Below are 23,041 nucleotides of genomic sequence, written 5' to 3' on the forward strand. Positions count from 1 at the left end.
ACACCTGGTGGGCCACGTGGCTCTGGTTGTATCGTTCTTGTGCCTCGTTAGTGAGGTTCCTCACAGGTGTCATGATTCATGTTTGCAGGGGAAGCCCTTGTCTCCAACGAGCCAGCCCTTAAGTCTGTCTCTTGTCTGGAATGTTTGACCAGCGCAAGTTGAAGGCATCATGACAGATGCCAGGGAATCTGGTGCACACCGACAGAAAGCTCTTCCGGTGGTCGCACACCATCTGTGCATTGATGGAGTGATATCCCTTTCGGTTGATGAACAGTCTTGGCTCATGTGCAGGTCATGGGTTTGCTACGTGTGTGCAATCAATTGCGCCCTCCACCCGTGGGAAGCCAGCCAGAGAGTTCAAACCCACTGCTTGCTCAGTCTGGCTGATGTCATCATGGGAGAAGTTGACATAGTCGGATGGCCTGGCAAACAAGCCTTCTGTGACCTGTCGTATATACTTACGTGCAGACGACTGAGAGACCCTGGTGATGTCACCGGTGGCGCCCTGGTAGGATCCAGAGGCAAAGAAATTCAGAGCTGTGGTTACTTTCAGTGCAACAGGCAATGCATGGCCACCAGCCTAGACGGGAGCAGCTCTGCATGAAGGAACGTGCAGATATCAGCGACAAATTGGCAACTCAATCTGAGCTTTTGCAGGCAGCCAAAGGATTGTCTGAGAGAACTGAGTGCCCAGCTGCCAATCGCTGACCTTTTATTGAGCTGTGTCAATTACAGGTTTAAAGATCCAAATGAGCTTCTGCTGCAACTTGCCTCCGTTTCAATGATGTTTTTCAGAAGCCACGGGAGACATGTGCAGAAGTTAAATCCATTTCTGTTGCAGAAAGAACAAAAAATTAAGAACCTGAAGTGCTTCAATTATCTACATTGCCCTCTAACGATTGTTCCGGCGGATTTAAATGGGGACAGGATTTCTGGGTTTCTGTGTGTGTACGTCCTAACGCGCCTGGGTTAAACCTGGAAGTGGATGCGTTGGAGTCAGGATGGGGTACCACTTCCAACTTCTGTCATTTTGACTTCACACACACCCCCCAACCCACCCGTTCTTGGGGTTAAAATTCCCCCCACTGTGTCAATACTGTTCACTATCGCTGTGAACTCACTGTTTCAATATTGTTCACTATCGCTGTGAACTCACTGTTTCAATACTGTTCACTATCACTGTGAACGCCCTGTTTCAGTACATCAAATTTTAAAAAATTATTTGTTCATGGGATGTGGGCGTCGCTGGCGAGGCCAGCATTTATTGCCCATCCCTAATTGCCCTTGAGAAGGTGGTGGTGATTACATCGAAACTACAGCACAGAAACAGGCCATTCGGCCCAACTGGTCTATGCCGGCGTTTATGCTCCACACGAGCCTCCTCCCTCCCTATTTCATCTCACCCTATCAGCATATCCTTCTATTCCTTTCTCCCTCATGTTTATCCAGCTTTCCCTTAAATGCATCTACACTATTCACCTTAACTACTCCATGTGGGAGCGAGTTCCACATTCTCACCACTCTCTGGGTAAAGAAGTTTCTCCTGAATTACCTATTGGATTTATTAGTGACTATTTTATATTTATGACCTCTAGTTTTGGTCTCCCCCACAAGTAGAAACATTTTCTCTACGTCTATCCTATCACTATCTTAAAGACCTCTATCAGGTCACCCCTCAGCCTTCTCTTTTCTAGAGAAAAGAGTCCCAGCCTGTTCAGCCTTTCCTGATAAGTATATCCTCTCAGTTCTGGTATCATCCGTGATATCTTTTTTGCACCTTCTCCAAAGTATGCATAGCCTTTTTATAATATGGAGTCCAGAACTGGTCACAGTACTCCAAATGTGGTCTAACCAAGGTTCTATACAAGTTTATCATAACTTCTCTGTGTTCCAATTCTATCCCTCTGGAAATGAACCCCAGTGTTTGATTTGCCTTTTTATGGCCTTAATAACCTGTGTCACTACTTTTAGTGATTTGTGTATCTGTACCCCCAGATCCCTCTGCTCCTCGACCCCATTTAGACTCTTATTATCCAAGCAGTATGTGGCCTCCATTATCTTTCCTACCACCCCTGTTAAGCTAACTGGTCTGTAGTTTCACAGACTGGTTTTATCTCCCTATTTTATTATAGGAATCACATTAGCTGTCCGCCAGTCCTCTGGCACCATTCCCATTTCTAATGAATTTTTATATACATGTAACAGTGCCTCTGTTATCTCCTCCCCAACTTCTTTTAATATTCGCTGATGAAATCTATCTGGACCAGAGATTTTATCCTCTCTGAGTTTGATTAGTTTATTAAGCGATTCCACAACCAACGGATCAGATCAAAGCTCTGCAGTCCTGCCACATCGTCGTGAATGGTGGTGGACAATTAAACAACTGACGGGAGGAGGAGGCTCTGCAAACATCCCCATCCTCAATGATGGCGGAGTCCAGCACGTGAGTGCAAAAGACAAGGCTGAAGCATTTGCAACCATCTTCAGCCAGAAGTACCGAGTGGATGATCCATCTCGGCCTCCTCCCGATATCCCCACCATCACAGAAGCCAGTCTTCAGCCAATTCGATTCACTCCACGTGATATCAAGAAACGGCTGAGTGCACTGGATACAGCAAAGGCTATGGGCCCCGACAACATCCCGGCTGTAGTGCTGAAGACTTGTGCTCCAGAACTAGCTGCGCCTCTAGCCAAACTGTTCCAGTACAGCTACAACACTGGCATCTACCCGACAATGTGGAAAATTGCCCAGGTATGTCCTGTCCACAAAAAGCAGGACAAATCCAATCCGGCCAATTACCGCCCCATCAGTCTACTCTCAATCATCAGCAAAGTGATGGAAGGTGTCGTCGACAGTGCTATCAGGCGGCACTTACTCACCAATAACCTGCTCACCGATGCTCAGTTTGGGTTCCGCCAGGACCACTCGGCTCCAGACCTCATTACAGCCTTGGTCCAAACATGGACAAAAGAGCTGAATTCCAGAGGTGAGGTGAGAGTGACTGCCCTTGACATCAAGGCAGCATTTGACCGAGTGTGGCACCAAGGAGCCCTAGTAAAATTGAAGTCAATGGGAATCAGGGGGAAAACTCTCCTGTGGCTGGAGTCATACCTAGCACAAAGGAAGATGGTAGTGGTTGTTGGAGGCCAATCATCTCAGCCCCAGGGCATTGCTGCAGGAGTTCCTCAGGGCAGTGTCCTAGGCCCAACCATCCTCAGCTGCTTCATCAATGACCTTCCCTCCATTATAAGGTCAGAAATGGGGATGTTCGCTGATGACTGCACAGTGTTCAGTTCCATTCGCAACCCCTCAAATAATGAAGCAGTCCGAGCCCGCATGCAGCAAGACCTGGACAACATCCAGGCTTGGGCTCATAAGTGGCAAGTAACATTCGCGCCAGATAAGTGCCAGGCAATGACCATCTCCAACAAGAGAGAGTCTAACCACCTCCCCTTGACATTCAACGGCATTACCATCGCCGAATCCCCCACCATCAACATCCTGGGGGTCACCATTGACCAGAAACTGAACTGGACCAGCCATATAAATACTGTGGCTACGAGAGCAGGTCAGAGGCTGGGTATTCTGCGGCGAGTGACTCACCTCCTGACTCCCCAAAGCCTTTCCACCATCTACAAGGCATAAGTCAGCAGTGTGATGGAATACTCTCCACTTGCTTGGATAAGTGAAGCTCCAACAACACTCACGAAGCTCGACACCATCCAAGATAAAGCAGCCTGCTTGATTGGCACCCCATCCATCACCCTAAACATTCACTCCCTTCACCACCGGCGCACTGTGGCTGCAGTGTGTACCATCCACAGGATGCACTGCAGCAACTCGCCAAGGCTTCTTCGACAGCACCTCCCAAACCCGCGACCTCTACCATTTAGAAGGACAAGAGCAGCAGGCACATGGGAACAACACCACCTGCACGTTCCCCTCCAAGTCACACACCATCCCGACTTGGAAATATATCGCCGTTCCTTCATCGTCACTGGGTCAAAATCCTGGAACTCCCTTCCTAACAGCACTGTGGGAGAACCTTCACCACACGGACTGCAGCGGTTCAAGAAGGCGGCTCACCACCACCTTCTCGAGGGCAATTAGGGATGGGCAATAAATGCCGGCCTTGCCAGCGACGCCCACATCCCCAGAATGAATAAAGGAAAAAATAATTATCTCCCCCCCTGATCACTGGGGTTGCGAATGGCCTGTTTCAATACTGTTCACAGGAGGGCGAGCTTGGAGTTATTGGGTGATACTGGAGCAGGGCTGCGATGCCTTGATTATGAAAGACTAACTGCACCTGCCCCATCGTCGGTAGAACTTGCCCATTTACACCAGTTAAAGTTGGCAGTGATGTGTTGGGAGAGATCTTTGTTGCACTCAGGGATACCCAGAGAGGAGGAGCTAACTGGAGTAATATAACTGCAGCTTTTTCATTAAAGGATGCGACATATACACTCTGTCCCATTCCTGTAAACTCACTTTATTGCAGCACATTTTACAACTAATGGAAACGTGAAACACCTGTGGGGTTGAGACAAACCAGGAATATAGCAGTGGCACCAGAAATAACATTTATATTAAATAAATCTGGCATGAGGAGATGAACCGGGATGGGGGAGATGAGCTGAGCCCATCAGGCCACCATCTTCCGGGGTCATGCTGTGTAAAGGTGTAAGTGTGTTGTTTAATCAGACTTGTTCACAGCCCATCAGGCTGTTGGATTTCATCCTTCCAGGAAACCGTCCCCCCCGACCCAGGAAACCGTCCCCGCCGACCCAGGAAACCGTCCCCGCCGACCCAGGAAACCGTCCCCCCCGACCCAGGAAACCGTCCCCCCCGACCCAGGAAACCGTCCCCGCCGACCCAGGAAACCGTCCCCGCCGACCCAGGAAACCGTCCCCCCCGACCCAGGAAACCGTCCCCCCCGACCCAGGAAACCGTCCCCCCCGACCCAGGAAACCGTCCCCCCCGACCCAGGAAACCGTCCCCCCCGACCCAGGAAACCGTCCCCGCCGACCCAGGAAACCGACCCCGCCGACCCAGGAAACCGTCCCCCCCGACCCAGGAAACCGTCCCCGCCGACCCAGGAAACCGTCCCCGCCGACCCAGGAAACCGTCCCCGCCGACCCAGGAAACCGTCCCCGCCGACCCTGGACAGCGTCCCCGCCGACCCAGGAAACCGTCCCCCCCGACCCTGGAAACCGTCCCCCCCGACCCAGGAAACCGTCCCCCCCGACCCAGGAAACCGTCCCCCCCGACCCAGGAAACCGTCCCCCCCGACCCTGGAAACCGCCCCCCCCCGACCCAGGAAACCGTCCCCCCCGACCCTGGAAACTGTCCCCCCCGACCCAGGAAACCGTCCCCGCCGACCCAGGAAACCATCCCCACTGACCCTGGACAGCATCCCCACCGACCCAGGAAACCATCCCCACTGACCCTGGACAGCATCCCCACCGACCCAGGAAACCATCCCCACTGACCCTGGACAGCATCCCCACTGACCCAGGAAACCATCCCCACTGACCCTGGACAGCATCCCCACTGACCCAGGAAACCGTCCCCACTGACCCTGGAAACCGTCCCCCCCGACCCAGGAAACCGTCCCCCCCGACCCAGGAAACCGTCCCCCCCGACCCAGGAAACCGTCCCCCCCGACCCAGGAAACCGTCCCCCCCGACCCTGGAAACCGTCCCCCCCGACCCAGGAAACCGTCCCCACTGACCCTGGAAACCATCCCCACTGACCCTGGACAGCATCTAGTTGTTTTTTAACAGGCCCAGTAACCTGGCCTTAATCACCCAATCCTGCCTGCCTGCTCCAACTGTGGATCATTCCCTGAAGAGAAATACTTTCCGTCTTAAATGTGTCCTTTACATCCCTGCACTGCATGGTGTATCTGAAAGGAATATTTTGGGTTTACTTTATCCTGTTGAAAGCTTGTCTAGCTATTGGATAGCTCTTTCAAAGAGCAAGCAATGATGGGCTGTATGGTATGATTCGATGATCTACGTCCTGCCGATTGTGCAGATGTCAAGTTTCCTGTAATACTTTCTGTCACACTGTTTTACGCCAATAGAATATTAACTGTATCTTCTGATTCAATGAGCAGTGCCATAGGAGATTGGTTAATATATAAATATTTGTGGTTCCCTTTGAGATGGTTTGTTGAATTCTTTGTATTTTTTCCCTTTGTTTAAAGGATGTTAATGTGTAGTCACTCACAGACTAAGTTCTGTGTTCTGAGGGAGAACTTGTCCAAGAGAAGATTTAAACTAAAATGGTATTTCCCATATTGTCCAAGAGGATCTATTCTGAGGTCTGATTGTAAAGGTGGATTCTCATTTTGTAAAGCAGAATCTCAATAAATGGCATTTGAAACCCAGCTCAGCAGGACAAAGTTCAACCTCGATTGTGGGAGTTTGGACTTGGTTAGTCAGCAGGAAGTGTTCCATACTGGGACCAAAGGTGACATGAGGAAAAACTTTTTTTTACACGGCAAGTGGTTAGGATTTGGAATGCACTGCCCGAGGGGGTGGTGGAGGCAGATTCAATCATGGCCTTCAAAGGGGAACTGGATAAGTACTTGAAAGGAAGAAATTTGCAGGGCTATGGGGAAAGGGCGGGGGAGTGGGACTAGCTGGATTGCTTTTGCATGGGCCCGGCACGGACTCAATGGGCCGAATGGCCTCCTTCCATTCTGTAACCTTTCTATGATTCTATATTCAAGAACAGTCTGAAAAATGACATACCCACAAACATTGGAACTGGGACATGGACCGAAGCTTGGAAGATTGAACATGAACAGATAGTTTCAATGTAACTACTTCACAGTTAGTAGTGAAAGTGTGGAACAGATTGTCCAGGGAGAATATAGAGGCAGCTAGTGATGGGGGCTTAAGGAGGGAACTGCAATCAATTAGAAGAAAGCGATTGATTCAGGGGTGTAAGAGAGAGAGTGTAGGAGAGGTGTAGGAAACAGTGTAGGAGAGGTCGGGGGGTGTAGGAGAGGTCGGGGGGTGTAGGAGAGGTCGGGGGGTGTAGGAGAGGTCGGGGGGGTGTAGGAGAGGTCGGGGGGTGTAGGAGAGGTCGGGGGGTGTAGGAGAGGTCGGGGGGTGTAGGAGAGGTCGGGGGGTGTAGGAGAGGTCGGGGGGTGTAGGAGAGGTCGGGGGGTGTAGGAGAGGTCGGGGGGGTGTAGGAGAGGTCGGGGGGGTGTAGGAGAGGTCGGGGGGTGTAGGAGAGGGGTGTAAGCGTCAGAGGTCAGGGGATGTAGGAGAGGTCGGGGGGTGTAGGAGAGGTCGGGGGGGTGTAGGAGAGGTCGGGGGGTGTAGGCGTCAGAGGTCGGGGGTGTAGGAGAGGTCGGGGGGGTGTAGGAGAGGTCGGGGGGGTGTAGGAGAGGTCGGGGGGTGTAGGAGAGGTCGGGGGGTGTAGGAGAGGTCGGGGGGTAAGCGTCAGTGCGTAGGAGGCGATTGTTTGCATTTTGCGATCGCCGACATGGAGTGATGATTTTTTCCAGTCCTGCACGCTCTGGCATCCCCTAAAAATTTGTAACATCCAGGAGTTACTGGAGAATGAGAGTGTAACTGGAGGATGAAGGTGTTTCTGGAGAATGAAGGTGTTTCTGGAGGATGAAGGTGTTTCTGGAGAATGAAGGTGTTTCTGGAGGATGAAGGTGTTTCTGGAGAATGAAGGTGTTTCTGGAGAATGAAGGTGTTTCTGGAGGATGAAGGTGTTTCTGGAGAATGAAGGTGTTTCTGGAGGATGAAGGTGTTTCTGGAGAATGAAGGTGTTTCTGGAGGATGAAGGTGTTTCTGGAGGATGAAGGTGTTTCTGGAGGATGAAGGTGTTTCTGGAGAATGAAGGTGTTTCTGGAGAATGAAGGTGTTTCTGGAGGATGAAGGTGTTTCTGGAGAATGAAGGTGTTTCTGGAGAATGAAGGTGTTTCTGGAGGATGAAGGTGTTTCTGGAGGATGAAGGTGTTTCTGGAGGATGAAGGTGTTTCTGGAGGATGAAGGTGTTTCTGGAGGATGAAGGTGTTTCTGGAGGATGAAGGTGTTTCTGGAGGATGAAGGTGTTTCTGGAGGATGAAGGTGTTTCTGGAGGATGAAGGTGTTTCTGGAGAATGAAGGTGTTTCTGGAGGATGAAGGTGTTTCTGGAGGATGAAGGTGTTTCTGGAGAATGAAGGTGTTTCTGGAGAATGAAGGTGTTTCTGGAGAATGAAGGTGTTTCTGGAGGATGAAGGTGTTTCTGGAGGATGAAGGTGTTTCTGGAGGATGAAGGTGTTTCTGGAGGATGAAGGTGTAACTGGAGGATGAAGGTGTTTCTGGAGGATGAAGGTGTTTCTGGAGGATGAAGGTGTTTCTGGAGGATGAAGGTGTTTCTGGAGGATGAAGGTGTTTCTGGAGAATGAAGGTGTTTCTGGAGGATGAAGGTGTTTCTGGAGGATGAAGGTGTAACTGGAGGATGAAGGTGTTTCTGGAGGATGAAGGTGTTTCTGGAGGATGAAGGTGTTTCTGGAGAATGAAGGTGTTTCTGGAGGATGAAGGTGTTTCTGGAGGATGAAGGTGTTTCTGGAGAATGAAGGTGTTTCTGGAGAATGAAGGTGTTTCTGGAGGATGAAGTTGTTTCTGGAGAATGAAGGTGTTTCTGGAGAATGAAGGTGTTTCTGGAGAATGAAGGTGTAACTGGAGAATGAAGGTGTTTCTGGAGGATGAGAGTGTAACTGGAGGATGAAGGTGTTTCTGGAGGATGAAGGTGTTTCTGGAGGATGAAGGTGTTTCTGGAGGATGAAGGTGTTTCTGGAGGATGAAGGTGTTTCTGGAGGATGAAGGTGTTTCTGGAGGATGAAGGTGTTTCTGGAGGATGAAGGTGTTTCTGGAGGATGAAGGTGTTTCTGGAGAATGAAGGTGTTTCTGGAGGATGAAGGTGTTTCTGGAGGATGAAGGTGTTTCTGGAGAATGAAGGTGTTTCTGGAGGATGAAGGTGTTTCTGGAGAATGAAGGTGTTTCTGGAGAATGAAGGTGTTTCTGGAGAATGAAGGTGTAACTGGAGAATGAAGGTGTTTCTGGAGAATGAAGGTGTTTCTGGAGGATGAAGGTGTTTCTGGAGAATGAAGGTGTTTCTGGAGGATGAAGGTGTTTCTGGAGGATGAAGGTGTTTCTGGAGGATGAAGGTGTTTCTGGAGGATGAAGGTGTTTCTGGAGGATGAAGGTGTTTCTGGAGGATGAAGGTGTTTCTGGAGGATGAAGGTGTTTCTGGAGGATGAAGGTGTTTCTGGAGAATGAAGGTGTTTCTGGAGAATGAAGGTGTTTCTGGAGGATGAAGGTGTTTCTGGAGAATGAAGGTGTTTCTGGAGGATGAAGGTGTTTCTGGAGGATGAAGGTGTTTCTGGAGAATGAAGGTGTTTCTGGAGGATGAAGGTGTTTCTGGAGGATGAAGGTGTTTCTGGAGGATGAAGGTGTTTCTGGAGGATGAAGGTGTTTCTGGAGGATGAAGGTGTTTCTGGAGAATGAAGGTGTTTCTGGAGGATGAAGGTGTTTCTGGAGGATGAAGGTGTTTCTGGAGAATGAAGGTGTTTCTGGAGGATGAAGGTGTTTCTGGAGGATGAAGGTGTTTCTGGAGAATGAAGGTGTTTCTGGAGGATGAAGGTGTTTCTGGAGAATGAAGGTGTTTCTGGAGGATGAAGGTGTTTCTGGAGGATGAAGGTGTTTCTGGAGAATGAAGGTGTAACTGGAGAATGAAGGTGTTTCTGGAGGATGAAGGTGTTTCTGGAGAATGAAGGTGTTTCTGGAGGATGAAGGTGTTTCTGGAGGATGAAGGTGTTTCTGGAGAATGAAGGTGTAACTGGAGAATGAAGGTGTTTCTGGAGAATGAAGGTGTTTCTGGAGAATGAAGGTGTTTCTGGAGGATGAAGGTGTTTCTGGAGGATGAAGTTGTTTCTGGAGAATGACGATGTTACTGGGTCTCATTCATTGGACGAGGTTCTGTTTGATGGTTGAGTCTGCAACACAGTAAGCAGATATCAGAGGGACTGTTCTGTAATACCCAGGAAAAACTGACAAGCAAGTGAAAAGGGATGTTTTTTGTTATATGATTGCTATATTTCACCTCTAATAATGTTTGCAACCTTTGTACTATATTAGGCTTTGAGTTGGACAAGATACCTGAAGGTTGTTTTAATTTGACTGACTACTACTTAGAGCTACTTGCCTAGAACTTTACTTGAGGTTTTTGCACAGTTGGTACTAATTCATAAATTACATTAGCCAAGATCCTTCAAATATAACACAATTGCGTACAAAGAATCTCTGACCCTTTACGAATATTTCGTGTTTGAGATCTCTTTCCAAAGTAGGGTTTTGATGTTGTTTAACACCAGTGAATGATGTACCTCCATCTGAGTCGCCAAACCGCTCAATGTCTTGCAGATCTGGAGGTGTTTCTGTAGTTCATCTCTGAAATCTGTGGGTGCCCCATACAACAGATACTCTTGTAATAAGCCACAAATCTTGGCCAGATTTGGTTGTATGAGTTCAGCGTTGCATTGCTTTACTAGTTTGTCACAAGTGGCTGTGCAATCTTTCCCATGTGTGCAGTCTGTGTTGTGTTCACAATGGCGCCCTTTATAGAATCCTTTAAGAGTCATTTCTGTCATCACCTTCCTGAAGTTAACCATTTTAAAATCATAGTTCTCATTATAGCCAATGTTACGTGGGTCGGTGTCGCAGATGTAAAAACTGCCATAAGTGCCGTGGAAAATCTCCTCTACAAATTCCAACAGGCCAATGGTGATTTTTGCTCTATGTGGCCAAGCTGGGGCAAACCAGCGATTCAGGCTTTTATGTACGATTGAGGGCAAAATTGCTTCGAGGAAACGAGGCACCTTGACACTGTACAGTGAGTGGTACGGGATCTTCTCAGTGATGTACAAGTCTCCACAGTAGCCCAGCAGCTTCGGAATGTGGTCCTTCTCGTGTAGAGAAACAATCAATAAAAACTCAGTGAGCTGAAGCAAGGCCCAGATAGACTTTGCTTCTGCTAAGGAGATCTTCTTGTCCTGGTTGATATCTGCCATGCTGATTATTCTGCTGACAAGATTCCCAAGTGATCGCTGATCTCCAAGACTAGACTGAAAAAAGTGAGAGCATTGTAAGTGATGGAATCCTGAATCTAGGACACTTACAGTCTAAGGCCAGTTTACAGCATTAAACTGAATTTTACATTTCTATAAAACATCTGGATGAATACATCAATATAGGAGGTTACTAACTGGAGAATATTTAAGAATCTTAATGCAGAATAATGAACATTGAATGAACTTTAGCAGAAATTAGAATCCTGTTGTATGAGTCTGGGAAGGTCCCTCAGCTAATCAGCTTCTGATCTCCATCGCCCAGCTGCAAGAAAGAGCAACACAAAACCAGAATCCTCACTGGGCAGTTCTTGGGCTGGAGGAGGGGGGGTTCAGGGGGAGGAGGGCTTGAGGAGGAGGGGGAGTTCAGGGGGGTAGGAGCTTACTACAATTGTACAGAGCTTTGGTGAGACCTCATCAGGAGTAGAACCATAGAACCAGAGAAAAGATACAGCACGGAAGGGGGCCATTCGGCCCATCGTGTCCGTGCCGACTCGAAGAACAACCAGGCGCCCATTCTAATCCCACCTTCCAGCACCCGGTCCGTAGCCCCGCAGCTTACAGCACTTTAGGTGCAGGTCCAGGTACTTTTTAAAAAAGGAGTTGAGGGTCCCTGCCTCTACCATCAATTCGGTTGGGAATTCCATACACCCACCACCCTCTGGGTAAAAAAGTTTTTCCTCATGTCCCCTCTAGTCCTTCCGCCAATCAGCTTAAATCTACGTCCTCTAGTTCTTGAACTCTCCGCTAGGGGAAACAGGTACTTCCTGTCTACTCTATCCAGGCCCCTCATAATTTTATACACCTCAATCAAGTCTCCCCTCAACCTCCTCTGCTCCAAGGAAAACAACCCCAGCCTATCCAATCTCTCCTTGTAGCTGCAATTTTCAAGCCCTGGCAACATTCTTGTAAATCTTCTCTGCACTCTCTCCAGAGCAATTACATCCTTCCTGTAATATGGTGACCAGAACTGCGCACAATTCTCCAGCTGTGGCCTTACCAGCGTTTTATACAGTTCCATCATTATATCCCTGCTTTTGTATTCTATACCTGGGCTAATAACGGAGAGCATTCCGTATGCCTTCTTCACAACCTTATCTACCTGTACTGCCACCTTCAGGGACCTGTGCACATGCACTCCAAGGTCTCTCACTTCCTCTACCCCTCTCAATATATTCCCGTTTACTGCGTATTCCCTTTTACTGTTTGCCCTCCCTAAGTGCATTACCTCACACTTCTCCGGGTTGAACTCCATTTGGCACTTTTCCGCCCACTCCACCAACCCATTGATATCTTCTTGGAGTCTACAGCTATCCTCTTCACTATCAACTACACGGCCAGTTTTTGTGTCGTCTGCAAATTTGCCAATCATGCCCCCTACATTCAAGTCCAAATCATTAATATATACCACAAACAGCAAGGGGCCCAACACTGAGCCCTGTGGCACACCACCGGAAACGGATTTCCATTCGCAAAGACATCCATCGACTTTTACCCTTTGTTTCCTGTTACTGAGCCAATTTTGGATCCAATTCGCCACATTTCCCTGCATCCCATGGGCTTTTACCTTTCTGACCAGTCTGCCATGTGGGACCTTGTCAAATGCCTCACAAAAATCCACGTAGATTTACGCATTACCCTCATCAATCCTCCTTGTCACTTCCTCAAAGAATTCAATCAGATTTATAAGGCATGACCTTCCCTGAATAAATCCATGCTGACTATCCCTGATTAAACCATGCCTTTCCAAGTGACAGTTCATCCTATCTCTCAGTATTGATTCTAATAGTTTGCCCACCACCGAGGTAAGACTGACCGGCCTATAATTGTTCGGCCTTTCCCTCGTACCCTTTTTAAACAATGGTACTACGTTTGCAGTCTTCCAGTCCTCCGGTACCTCCCCTGTATCCAGTGAGGATTGGAAAATGATCCTCAGAGCATCCGCTATTTCCTCCCTGGCTTCCTTCAATAGCCTAGGAAACAATCCATCCGGCCCTGGTGACTTATCAACTTTCAAGGATTCCAGTCCCTCTAGTACTTCCCCTCTCATTATGTTTACCTTATCCAATATTACACACCTCTCCTCTTTAACTACTACGTCCAGATCATCCCTTTCCCTTGTGAATACGGAGACAAAATATTCATTTAAAACCCTACCCACATCCTCCGCTTCTACACACAAGTTACCCTCATCATCCCTGATAAGTCCCGCCTTTTCCTTAGCTATCCTCTTGTTCTTAATGCACTGATAAAACATCTTTGGGTTTTCTTTAATCTTACTAGCTAATATTTTTTCATGCCCTCTCTTTGCTTTCCTTATTTCCTTTTTTATGTCAGTCCTGTACTTTCTATACTGCGTACAGTTTTGATCTCCTTATCTAAGGAAGGATATACTTGCCTTAGAGGCAGTGCAGCGATGGTTCACTAGATTGATTCCTGGGATGAGAGGATTGTCCTATGAGGAGAGATTGAGTAGAATGGGCCTATTCTCTCTGGAGTTTAGAAGAATGAGAGGTGATCTCATTGAAACATGTAAGATTCTGAGGGGGCTTTACAGGGTAGATGCTGAGAGGTTGTTTCCCCTGGCTGGAGAGTCTGGAACTAGGGGACATAGTCGTAGGATGAGGGGCTGGCTATTTAAGACTGCGATGAGGAGGAATTTCTTCACTCAGAGGTTTGTGAATCTTTGGAATTCTCCTCCCCAGGAGGCTGTGGATGCTGAGTCGTTGAGTATATTAATGGTTGAGATAGACAGATTTCTGGACTCTTGGGGAATCAAGGGATATGGGGATCAGACAGGAAAGTGGAGTTGAGGTTGAAGATTAGCCATGATCTGATTGAACAGTGGAGCAGGCTCGGGGGGCCATGTGGCCTACTCCTGCTCCTATTTCTTATGTTCAAGGGGAGGGAGGTATTCAGGGGGAAAGGGATGGCATTTACTGGATAGAATTATCTGGAGGTCGGATACGAGAACGCTGGCTGTAATATTCAGGGTTGGGTACCTACCATCATTGGGTTGCAGAGGGGCGAGCGGCTGTTCCTGGACTCACCATTTAATGGGGTCTGGTGTGTGCCTGTGCTGTGATTGGGAGGATGGCTAAGCTGCATCCATTCATTTTAGGGTGAGGTGTGATCCTCACTTCTGAGGAGTCCCTTGTACTTCGAGAGAACTCCAACCCATGAGTGCCTGATCTGATGGATACCTGGTGACTATGCTCCTTGAGTGGAGGGAAGCAGGATCTCTCTGGGCTTATGGCGAGATTCGTCTGGCGATGGAAGAATGGAATTGAGTCAACTCTATGTGGCCGATCCAGTGGTTTGCTGCCTCAGCTGGGCAGGTCTGCAATAATCCAGGCCATTTCATAATGAATCAGCTAACGGGGCCTAGTAATGGGTCAGTGGGAGCCAGAGATCTTTCCACACAGCTCCAGAAAACCAATGCTCTAACATGTAGAGTGGTCCTGGCTGGATAAACCGCAGGAAACTTGCCCATGCTCTTTACTGGTAGACTGCCTGGTTTGAGGTGGTTAAAGTCCAATCATACTCCTGCACAAGCCTGGAGCTCCCTAAGATGTGGATCTTGCCAACCTGTGCCTAGCATTCTGCATTTGGTGGGAGGGCTCTGTGCATCCCATATCTGATGAAGAAAAACTCTGCCCATGTGGATTTCTCAGGAGCCTGGTTTGGAGATTGTTAGGCACAGTGATTGGCTCCCGTTCATGGCAGACCAGACTGGCCAGTAGCAGTGGGTGAGACAGAGAGCAATCTGTCAGATTAGATTTTGAATCCTGGAGTCAGAGCCACTTAGATGGAAATTCTTTTAAACTAACCTTCAGGAATGTGAGCAGCATCTCCTTGAACTCATCCATCGAGGTGCCCCTGGTTGGTTTGTCAAACAGCACTAATTCCCTCCGAGGTATAGTGTCAGGGCTTAGATCTGCTCTGAAGGCTTCCTCTATCCCACACTTAATAATGACTTCCTTATTCCTCCAGACGCCCCCATAAACCTGTGGGGATAAAACAGGGCAAAGTTACACAATGATCTACAGCTGTTTGATCAGTGTGCTTAACTTCCTCTCTAGCTCGTCCCTTTGCGTTTTCTCATTAATACAGTCTTTTAGCCTATATAGAGTATGGTACATGTAGGCTACTCTCTGTATGTATCGGATCAGTGTGGGTTTCTCAATGCCAGCTCCTGTGACCATAGGAATTGCCAGATGAAAAAAAGATCACGGTCCATCTAGTTCTCCTTCTACCATCCTTGTAGTCACATGATACAATGATAATAGATTGTTGACTAATCATAGCAATCGATCTCTATCAATGAGTCTACAACAGACCCAGACATGAGGCAAGGAAAACCCCGAGTGGGGGAGAGCTTTGGGAACCATAGGTCCAAAGTCACCTGTCCCTCCCGAGCCTGTTACACTCATCACGTCATGTCTTAAATTACTCACATACTGTATCCAAAATGTTATTTTCTGAAACTTGTACACAAGTAATGGTGCAGGTACATATTTACAAAAAATGTAGGCAAGAAATGACCATCAGATCCATCCGTGCTCACCCAACACACTGGACGATCCAATCTCATGTACCTCTCTCCCAAAGTGCTTGTGGCAGTGGCACTCTTGCCTCTGAGTCAGAAGATCCTGGGTTCGAGTCCCACTCCAGAATCTAAGCTGACACTTCAGTGCAGCACAATTGAATTTGTCAGAAGTGACATCTTTCGCATAAGACAATGATCCAAACCCCCCCCCCCACCACCCCTTGCTGTTTACCTGTCCTGGTGGATGTGAATGATCCCATGGCACTAGTCAAAGACAAGTCTGGACAACTTAGTGTTCTGACCTCAGCAATCCTTCAACTAACACCAGTAAACACAGATCTTTCATCACATTCGCTGTTTATGGGACCTTGCATTGCACACTTTGGTTGCTGTGTTTGCCTATGTAACAACATTGACTGCACTTCAAAATAATTCATTGATTGTGAAGAGCTTTGGCAAATCCTGAGGACATATGTGGTGTATAAATGCAAGTTCTGTCATCTTAATCTTTCACCTAGAATCAACTATTCCAATGCTCTCCTGGTCGGCCTCCCACCTCGTACCCTTTGTAAATTTGAGTTCATCCAAAACTCTGCTGTCCATATCCTAACTCGCACCAAGTCCCATTCACCCATCACCTTTGTGCTCGTGATCTACATTGGCTCCCGGTCTAGGGACGCCTTGATTTTAAAATTCTTATCCTTATTTTCAAATGCCTCCATGGCCTCGCCCCTCCCTATCTCTATAACCTCCCTCCAGCCCTAGGATCTCTGCACTTCTCCAATTCTTGCCTCTTGCGCATCCCCGATTTTAATCGCTCCACCATTGGCGGCCGTGCCTTCAGCTGCCTGGGCCCTAAGCTCTGGAATTCCCTCCCTAAATCTCTCCGCCTCTCTACCTCTTCTTCTTTAAAACCTTCTTCTTTGACCAAGCTTTTGGTCACCTGTCCTAATATCTCTATGTGGCTTGGTTTAAATTTTTGATTGGTAATTGCTCCTGTGAAGCGTCTTGGGGTGTTTTACTACATTAAAGGCGCTATATCGATGCAAGTTGTTAATGCTACTCTCAGGACAGGGAAATTAACCAATTTCAGAAAAATTCTCTAAAAGATTCCTCTCTGACTCCCTAAGAAACTCAAAACAGAGCCATGGTTACCATGATTCAACTCTAGATATACTTAACAATCTCCCCCTCCTGATATATCCTAATGTCTTGAGAAGCACAGGATCAGGATAGAACACATCTATCTGGCAGCACATCATTAACCATCCAATATTATTTATTATTGCAGTAATTTGTAGCCATGCCTAATGTTGAGGTTTTGCTAATTGTTTTCCAAGAGATTTCTGTTGTCTCTGTGAAGGAGAAAACACAAGCTGGGTTCGGCCTGGAACTGGAGGGCGAGAAGAATGCCTTTTGTTTGTGGCCCCTCATCATGCTCAGGTTGGTCAGGTACCTGAGCCTTGTGATATGTTAATATATGTAAGGTCACCCTGTGGGAGGAGCTACCTATGTTACCTCCAATAGATGCACTATCAAAAATACGCTTTGTTTTTGAACAGTGGCTGGGTGACACGGTGTCAGAAATAGCATCTCCTGCTTAGAGCAGACTCTGTTTGTTATTGACAATCAGCATGACATACAAACCATCTCCTGTGTCTTTGCTCTGATGTTTGATTCCCAGCTCTATCTCCAGGATAGTGCCGACTAGTAATAAATGTTAGCAATTGCTTGACTTTACATGATTCCACCATTTAGTTGCACATTGCAGCAGTGACCTGAACTCAAAGCATCCATGATTATGTAATTCTGAAACTTAACTATAATTCTGATAAAGGACTCTAAGTTACTGACATAACTCATTATATTGGACTGAGAGAACTAGTTAAAGTACTGGTAAAATTTCAGTAACGTATTGCTGTCTAATTCGCTGATCTATTTTGCTTCTGTATCATCGTACTTCTTAATGAACACAATTCATAGTTTTTAGCCTGTGCTATACAGTCTGGCAGCTTGGTTTTTTTCTGTTCGTTTAAGAGAGATCTAGAGCCTGCAGATATTTTCAGTGAATACTCTACTGGATTGTTCATAACAGAGCTGACCCCAATGTTTGGCAGCGTATGTAAGTGGATTTTTATGTTGAGCATAAGTAAAAAGTATTGAAAAAAATCCAAATTCTAATATCTATCGGATTGGTCTCAATGGTGACAGAATCCATACCTCATATTATCTCACACCCTCCAAAATTCCTATTTGCATCAACATCCCCGGCTTTCCTAGCCTCTCTTGACAGGCTGTTCACCGGCCTCTGAATGAAGAAGTTAACTGTGTGTTCAACTTTTCTTGTCTAAGCTTGAATCCATAGCCCAGAATTTCAGGTGCCTATTTTACTCCGAGAGTTTTTGTTTTGGGAGATGGCATCACAGCTCCACCCTGGATCTTGAACGTGGGTTGGGGAAAGCCCAAGTTCTAAGCCTAGTCTCATCTTTCATACTCCACAAGTTTAACCTGAATTGGGACTTTGTTTGGTAAATGTTGGTTACAGCCTGTGTGCTACCCAGTTATTGCATCTGTACCTAAACATCTGCCTCATTGTCCCTGGAACAGCTCTAAAGTGTGATGTGGGAACTATTGTACAAGCTGTGATTTTGGTCTCACCAACGAATCGAGTACCTGGTGCATGGGGTTTGATGACAGACATTGTTGGAAGAGCAGTGTGTTTTCCTCACAGAGATCCTTGCATGCGGAGCCAGAAATAATTCCTTTCTTATAGCGATCACACTGAAAAAAAATGTCAAACTCTGCAGGTTACAGTATGTTAAATAATTGCTGTCCAGATCAACAAAAAGGAACATGCCAGATGTTTGATACATCACACGAGGGAATGAACCATTTCTTTCACAACTTAATCCGAACAATGATGGGGATCAGGGCCTAAAATCCTATCAGTTTCTCTTGATTAGGATAATTTCTAAAGTTGATATTTTCCCTCCTGCCTCTTCTCACCTGCAGTTTGTCTGAGAAGAGTCACCAGTAGAATCAGTCCCATTTCTGAGATTAGGGGGCTAAGTTTCGTTGCTTTGCTCCATTGAATTAACCAATTAAGAGGGAAGCCTTTTAAATGGAATCTCAGGGCTACAGTAAGTTATGTGAAATTAAAGGATTTTAGCAACACCTTTTTCTCATGATTCACTTTTACTTGTGATGTTGTTTAATTATAGATAGCTTTTATGTAGTCCTGAAGGGAACTGTAGCATTGACACTTCACACTTTACAAAAGAGGTTACTGGGTGTCAATCAGGAGCAAGAGTCCTGGCTGATTTTTTTTTAATAGTTCTGCTTGTTATGCTTCACTCACTTATTGATTTATGTTTAAATTAAATGATTTGTTTAATGATTCAACAATGGCCCCTGGGCTAGTACCTCAGTCTCAGAAGGCAAACTAACTGAAAAAGGCTAAATGTCCAAACTCTTAATACTTACAATTATCATTTGGCAGATGTGCCCTTGGCACAGTTCGGAGTAGGACGAGTAATGCACGTAAAGCACCCAGCTTCCCAGCAGGATCGCCAACCACATCAAGAACAGGTACTTCACCTTAACACCAGGGAGACGCTTCTAGCAAATATACACAAACACTTTTAGTCGAGAATTTGAAGCACAAAAGCTCATTGCACAGACGGTGTCTCCATTGCTGTAGCCTGGATGAATACCATAGACACGGGCGGGGGATAGGGAACAGGTGGAATCACCAACCAGGGAGACACTGGAAGCCGAGAATGTTGTAAACTTCATGATGGCAACTGCTAGGTCTAGACAGAATAGATAGAGTGTAACTGTTCCCATTGGTGGAAGGGTCAAGAACCAGAGGACATAGATTTAAGGTGATTGGCAAAAGAACCAAAGGTGACATGAGGAAAAACTTTTTTACACAGTGAGTGGTTAGGATCTGGAATGCACTGCCCGAGGGGGTGGTGGAGGCAGATTCAATCATGGCCTTCAAAAGGGAACTGGATAAGTACTTGAAAGGAAAAAATTTGCAGGGCTATGGGGATAGGGCGGGGGAATGGGACTAGCTGGATTGCTCTTGCATAAAGCCGATGCGGTCTCAATGGGCCAAATGGCGTCCTTCCATGCTGTAACCTTTCTACGATTCTGTGATAAACGAGGCTGCTGAATTGTGTACAGGTGAGCAGGGTGGAGGTATGTAGCCCAATGGATGGAAATGGTGTTTCTGTTCCCATGTTCCCAAGGACTTTGAGGAGAGGGGGAGGGGGGTTACATATATGCAGTGAGGGTAGGGAGTTACCTGTATCCAGTGGGGGTGGGGGCGTTACATGTATCCAGTGGGGGTGGGTTACATGTAGCCAGTGGGTGTGGGGGGGGGGGTTACATGTATCCAGTGGAGATGGGGAGTTACATGTATCCAGTGGGGGTTGGGAGTTTATTTTTAATTCGTTCATGGGATGTGGGCGTCGCTGGCGAGGCCGGCATTTATTGCCCATCCCTAATTGCCCTTGAGAAGGTGGTGGTGAGCCGCCTTCTTGAACCACTGCAGTCCGTGTGATGAAGGTTCTCCCAGTGCTGTTGGGTAGGGAGTTCCAGGATTTTGACCCAGCGACGATGAAGGGACAGCGATATATTTCCAAGTCGGGATGGTGTGTGACTTGGAGGGGAACGTGCAGGTGGTGGTGTTCCCATGTGCCTTCTGCCGTTGTCCTTCTAGGTGGTAGAGGTCACAGGTTTGGGAGGTGCTGTCGAAGAAGCCTTGGCGAGTTGCTGCAGTGCATCTTGTAGATGGTACACACTGCAGCTACGGTGCGCCGGTGGTGAAGGGAGTGAATGTTTAGGGTGGTGGATGGGGTGCCAATCAAGCGGGCTGCTTTGTCCTCGATGGTGTCGAACTTCTTGAGTGTGGTTGGAGCTGCACTCATCCAGGCAAGTGGAGAGTATTCCATCACACTCCTGACTTTTTTTTATTCGTTCATGGGATGTGGGCATCGCTGGCGAGGCCAGCATTTATTGCCCATCCCTAATTGCCCTTGAGAAGGTGGTGGTGAGCCGCCTTCTTGAACCACTGCAGTCCATGTGGTGACGGTTCTCCCACAGTGCTGTTAGGAAGGGAGTTCCAGGATTTTGACCCAGCGACGATGAAGGAACGGCGATATATTTCCAAGTCAGGATGATGTGTGACTTGGAAGGGAATGTGCAGGTGGTGTTGTTCCCATGTGCCTGCTGCTCTTGTCCTTCTAGGTGGTAGAGGTCGAGGGTTTGGGAGGTGCTGTTGAAGAAGCCTTGGCGAGTTGCTGTAGGGCATCCTGTGGATGGTACACACTGCAGCCACTGTGCGCTGGTGGTGAAGGGAGTGAATGTTTAGGGTGGTGGATGGGGTGCCAATCAAGCAGGCTGCTTAATCTTGGATGGTGTCGAGCTTCTTGAGTGTTGTTGGAGCTGCACTCATCCGAGCAAGTGGAGAGTATTCCATCACACTCCTGACTTGTGCCTTGTAGATGGTGGAAAGGCTTTGGGGAGTCAAGAGGTGAGTCACTCGCCGCGGAATACCCAGCCTCTGACCTGCTCTCGTAGCCACAGTATTTATATGGCTGGTCCAGTTCAGTTTCTGGTCAATGGTGACCTCCAGGATGTTGATGGTGGGGGATTCGGCGATGGTAATGCCATTGAATGTCAAGGGGAGGTGGTTAGACTCTCTCTTGTTGGAGATGGTCATTGCCTGGCACTTATCTGGCGTGAATGTTACTTGCCACTTATGAGCCCAAGCCTGGATGTTGTCCAGGTCTTGCTGCATGTGGGCTCGGACTGCTTCAATATTTGAGGGATTGCGAATGGAACTGAACACTGTGCAATCATCAGTGAACATCCCCATTTCTGACCTTATGATGGAGGGAAGGTCATTGATGAAGCAGATGAAGATGGCTGGTCCTAGGACACTGCCCTGAGGAACTCTTGCAGCAATGTCCTGGGGCCTCCAACAACCACTACCATCTTCCTTTGTGCTAGGTATGACTCCAGCCACGGGAGAGTTTTCCCTCTGATTCCCAATGACATCAATTTTACTAGGGCTCCTTGGTGCCACACTCAGTCAAATGCTGCCTTGATGTCAAGGGCAGTCGCTCTCACCTCACCTCTGGAATTCAGCTCTTTTGTCCATGTTTGGACCAAGGCTGTAATGAGGTCTGGAGCCGAGTGGTCCTGGCGGAACCCAAACTGAGCATCGGTGAGCAGGTTATTGGTAAGTGCCACTTGATAGCACTGTCGACGACACCTTCCATCACTTTGCTGATGATTGAAAGTAGATGTGATGGTGGGGATATCGGGAGGAGGCAGAGATGGATCATCCACTCGGCACTCTGGCTGAAGATGGTTGCAAACGCTTCAGACTTGTCTTTTGCACTCACGTGCTGGACTCCGCCATCATTGAGGAAGGGTAGATGTTTGTAGAGCCTCCTCCACCCGATAGTTGTTTCATTGTCCATCACCATTCATGACTGGATGTGGCAGGACTGCAGAGCTTTGATCTGATCCGCTGGTTGTGGAATCGCTTAGCTGTCTATAGCATGTTGCTTCCGCTGTTTAGCATGCATGTAATCCTGAGTTGTCGCTTCACCAGGTTGGCACCTCATTTTGAGGTACGCCTGGTGCTGCCCCTGGCATGCTCTTCTACACTCCTCATTGAACCAGGGTTGATCCCCTGGCTTGTTGGTAATGGCAGTGAGGAATATGCCAGGCCATGAGGTTACAGATTGTGCTGGAATACAATTCTGCTGCTGCTGCTGGCCCACAGTGCCTCATAGGTGCCCAGTTTTGAGCTGCTAGATCTGTTCTGAATCTATCCCATTTAGCACGGTGGTAGTGCCACACAACATGTTGGATGGTGTCCTCAGTGCGAAGACGGGACTTCATATCCACGAGGACTGTGCGGTGGTCACTCCTACCAATACTGTCATGGACAGATGCATCTACGACAGGTAGATTGGTGAGCACGAGGTCAAGTAAGTTTTTCCCTCGTGTTGGTTCGCTCACCACCCTCCGCAGACCCAGTCTGGCAGCTATGTCCTTCAGGACTCGGCCAGCTCGGTCAGTAGTGGTGCTACCGAGCCACTCTTGGTGATGGACATTGAAGTCCCCCACCCAGATGTACGTTTTGTGCCCTTGCTCCCCTCAGTGCTTCCTCCAAATGGTGCTCAACATGGAGGAGGACTGATTCATCAACTGAGGGAGGGCGGTAGGTGGTAATCAGCAGGAGGTTTCCTTGCCCATGTTTGACCTGATGCCATGAGATGTCATGGGGTCCAGAGTCAATGTTGAGGACTTCCAGGGCCACTCCCTCCT

At 47.8% G+C, this 23,041-nt stretch overlaps 1 protein-coding gene across 5 annotated transcripts in view; it reads right to left on the minus strand.

Moving 5' to 3' along the window:
* Window positions 1-805: 805 nt before the first annotated feature.
* LOC137300753 (divergent protein kinase domain 1B-like) overlaps window positions 806-23,041 on the minus strand; it is a 142,060-nt gene continuing 119,824 nt past the window's right edge. For 2 of the 5 annotated variants that reach the window (XM_067970030.1, XM_067970029.1), the window contains 4 exons: window positions 19,175-19,309; window positions 18,365-18,472; window positions 14,973-15,149; window positions 9,399-11,139 (listed from right to left, as the gene is read on the minus strand). In XM_067970030.1, coding sequence (XP_067826131.1) covers window positions 10,327-11,139; window positions 14,973-15,149; window positions 18,365-18,472; window positions 19,175-19,270 — 1,194 coding nt within the window. In that variant the 5' untranslated portion in view covers window positions 19,271-19,309 and the 3' untranslated portion in view covers window positions 9,399-10,326. Of the gene's footprint in view, window positions 833-9,386; window positions 11,140-14,972; window positions 15,150-18,364; window positions 18,473-19,174; window positions 19,310-23,041 lie in introns of those variants that run through there. The other 3 variants (XM_067970028.1, XM_067970027.1, XM_067970026.1) reach the window with 3 other exon arrangements.

The sequence above is a fragment of the Heptranchias perlo genome, chromosome 31 (assembly GCF_035084215.1).
Source record: "Heptranchias perlo isolate sHepPer1 chromosome 31, sHepPer1.hap1, whole genome shotgun sequence".
NCBI lineage: Eukaryota > Metazoa > Chordata > Chondrichthyes > Hexanchiformes > Hexanchidae > Heptranchias > Heptranchias perlo.